General features: G+C 34.5%; 1 protein-coding gene across 2 annotated transcripts; it reads right to left on the bottom strand.

The window, feature by feature from the left end:
• Positions 1 to 207: 207 nt before the first annotated feature.
• On the bottom strand, positions 208 to 2,887 carry LOC126726554 (uncharacterized). Of its 2 annotated transcripts, none has more exons than XM_050431821.1 (2): positions 2,816 to 2,887; positions 208 to 665 (listed from the first exon to the last, which is right to left on the bottom strand). In XM_050431821.1, the coding sequence occupies exon 2, from the start codon at positions 654 to 656 to the stop codon at positions 399 to 401; it is 258 nt and encodes an 85-aa protein (XP_050287778.1). In that variant the 5' UTR covers positions 657 to 665; positions 2,816 to 2,887; the 3' UTR covers positions 208 to 398. The 2 variants fall into 2 exon arrangements, with proteins under 2 accessions (XP_050287778.1, XP_050287777.1); XM_050431820.1 differs by having other exon boundaries at positions 208 to 660; positions 2,816 to 2,878.

The raw sequence follows: 2,887 nt of genomic DNA, 5'->3' as shown, positions 1-2,887 counted from the left end.
CACTTCTCTTTTAGATTTTATTGATCATTGTAATTTACATATATGACTATGATGGTCTCTAGTGTACTCCCTGTAAACAGCGTTTTTCCTTTTCAATAAAGTACATTATTTATCAATAAATTAATTAATTTGGAACTAAAAGAAGGCTTTTGAGAATTAATTGGCTAGCTTATGGTCATAGATGGGTGCACAAGAAACACACATTCATGCATCACGAACAAAGGACTAAAGTTTTTATTTCAGTAAATAAGAAGTCACATCAAAGTAGTTCATCATAATGAGTTTGTTCCATGTGTATCTTGTATAGGTTGAGTGAGATTCAACCACTTAGAGAGAGAGAGAGAGAGAGAGAGAGAGAGAGAGAGACATGACTTACTCATTGTATATATTTGGGGATTTCACCTTTTCTTAGAACTTAGAAGGGAAAGAGAATACTCAGCAGTGTCAATAAGGTCTTCAATGTTATGCAGGGATGTCTCTTCAGAAGCCAACAGGAAGATAGCACGAACCTCTGCTTTCTTAGCCAATCTTGCTGCAAAAGTGAGTGGAAGCTTTGGGGAGTTGATGCTCCGCAATATCTGGCGATAAAGAGAGAGAACACGTCCTCTATTCCTTGCCAAATCCTCTGCTGTTGCCCATATGAGACCTTTTGCCATTTCTCTGCACTGGAAAAATTTACTATGTACTTGTTTTCTAATAAATTGGTGGGGTTGAATTCATCCAATACAAAAAGAGTAAAATGTTATCATCATCAGATATATACGTTCCTTTAATTTAATGCAGATTATTAGCATCCCTCTTCTGACAGAAAGAACCTTCACATAGCAAAAATAGAAAATTTTAATTGTGTCCTGTTTTGGTTTTTAAGAGACACCCAAAATCACACTAAAGTCCTCATAGATATGGTGATGAAATTAATAAGGCATAACAGCAGAAGTACTGGCTAGACTACAAGCGCAGCATCAACATTCAAGATATGGAAATGTACCCTTACAAAGGTATCATTCAAACAAAAAAAAAAATATGAACCAAGATTGCCTCAGAGCATACTTGACACACACGCGGTTGAGAGCAAGACGCACCAACTACCCTCCCTCCCCCCGAAATAAAGTAGCTAGTATGCATGGCTGAATTCAGCATCATTGACAACCAAACCTTAGATCTATCCCAACCTCACCCCACTTTATTGTCACTAGGCTCTGCCCCATTGATAGGTAAGGTTGTCTCCATCTAAAACAAGTGCATGAAACTGAATATTTGCATGAAAGACTTCTTTTTGAACAAATCTAAGTCAACTAGTACCTGTTTACAAAATCAGTGCTTTGATTCTGAATTCCATTATCATCAAGCCCATGCAATGCACTCTTGTAGAAGACATTATAATGTTTAAGGTCCACTTCTAGACAACCTCTCACTGCATCATAGCTGGAATTTTCTATCATTACCAACAGAATCATGCGGTTTACCTCATTTTATCTCCTATTACACATTTCTTCATCCAAGCAGAATTAAAATATTTGTATCATCTCTTTTTTTTTTTTTTGGATAAGTAAATAAATTCATTAAAAATCAAAAAGAAAAAAGCACTGCCCAAGTACACAGGCTGCATACAATAGGGAACCAAAAAAAAAAAAAAAAAAAGAACAAGAAAAGAAAATCAGCTGCTAATGAAAGCTCAAGGAATAAAGAAAATCTAGAAACTATTTGTGCCAAATGTTGCAAGAAGTATAACTAAAAAGGACAAATAAAATATCAGTTTTTTTCTTTTAAAGATGTGGAAGGGCCCTTGGGACCCACTCCTGGGGAGTAAACCACTGATAAAAAATTATCAGTGATGAAGAAAGAACAAAATAACCACACATCTGTCCACATTAGAAAAAACACAATTACAAACTATGTAATGTAGAGCCAACAATCGCTAGAAAAAGAAAAAGAAAATACTAACTGTTTAACTGTACATATCAATAAATGAGATAACCCATCATAATTGCTTTTTCATTGACTAAACAAGATTTTCAACTAATGGTAATATAATTTCTTATTTATGATAGTACAGGTGCATGTGGTGATTGCCGAACTATCTGTCAACCAACATCTGCATGGTTAACAATACGAACCTGGAGTCAGTAACTCCCACAGTCTAACAGGAAACAACTATCAAATGGCCAAGAGGCTAATTTTCTACATGGCCACCTGCTGAAAATAGTGCACCAAAATGAGATAAAATTCTCAATTAAAACATTCAAAAGGACATAAACTTCACCTCAATATACACAGCTAATGCAAATTTAAGTTTTTTTGGGGTAAGTTTACACACAACCATGGGATACACCCTCTTATGCGGAAATGAGGTACCATTTGAGCTAGAACTCATTGACTTCTCTCTATTTTTTTCTCAATTAGATTGAACCAAAAAAATTACACATCCAAAAAATCATGAACAAAGTATTCATAATTGCAGACCCTGATAATTTCTCAAGACATCATGAGTAAAATGAGCAATAAATTCCTCATAAAAAATCAAATGCAATTTGAACATAAGTTTCTAAAAACATGTACACACTTAAAATGTCTCATTGAAGACGTTCATATACAACAACAACAATAACAAGAAGCCTCATCAAAGACATTCATATACATGTTAAAATTTAGCTCATCCCACAAGCATTCTTTGTAAAATGTATAATTATTAAAATCTTTCACAATGTCATAACAAGATACTTACAAGTAGCTCTCTTATTTCCTTACAAAACAATGAGTTTGAAAATAACTACTGCTGTTTTAAGGAAATCCCAATTAAGCAAATTCTACTTACCAGTTGCCTCACAAGGCCAACCAACTTCAACTTGAGTGAGCCAAGCAACGTCAACTTGAACCTAATGAACAA

Source organism: Quercus robur, chromosome 5 (genome assembly GCF_932294415.1).
Source record: "Quercus robur chromosome 5, dhQueRobu3.1, whole genome shotgun sequence".
Taxonomy (NCBI): Eukaryota; Viridiplantae; Streptophyta; class Magnoliopsida; order Fagales; family Fagaceae; genus Quercus; species Quercus robur.
This window is presented reverse-complemented; position numbering and strand designations above follow the sequence as displayed.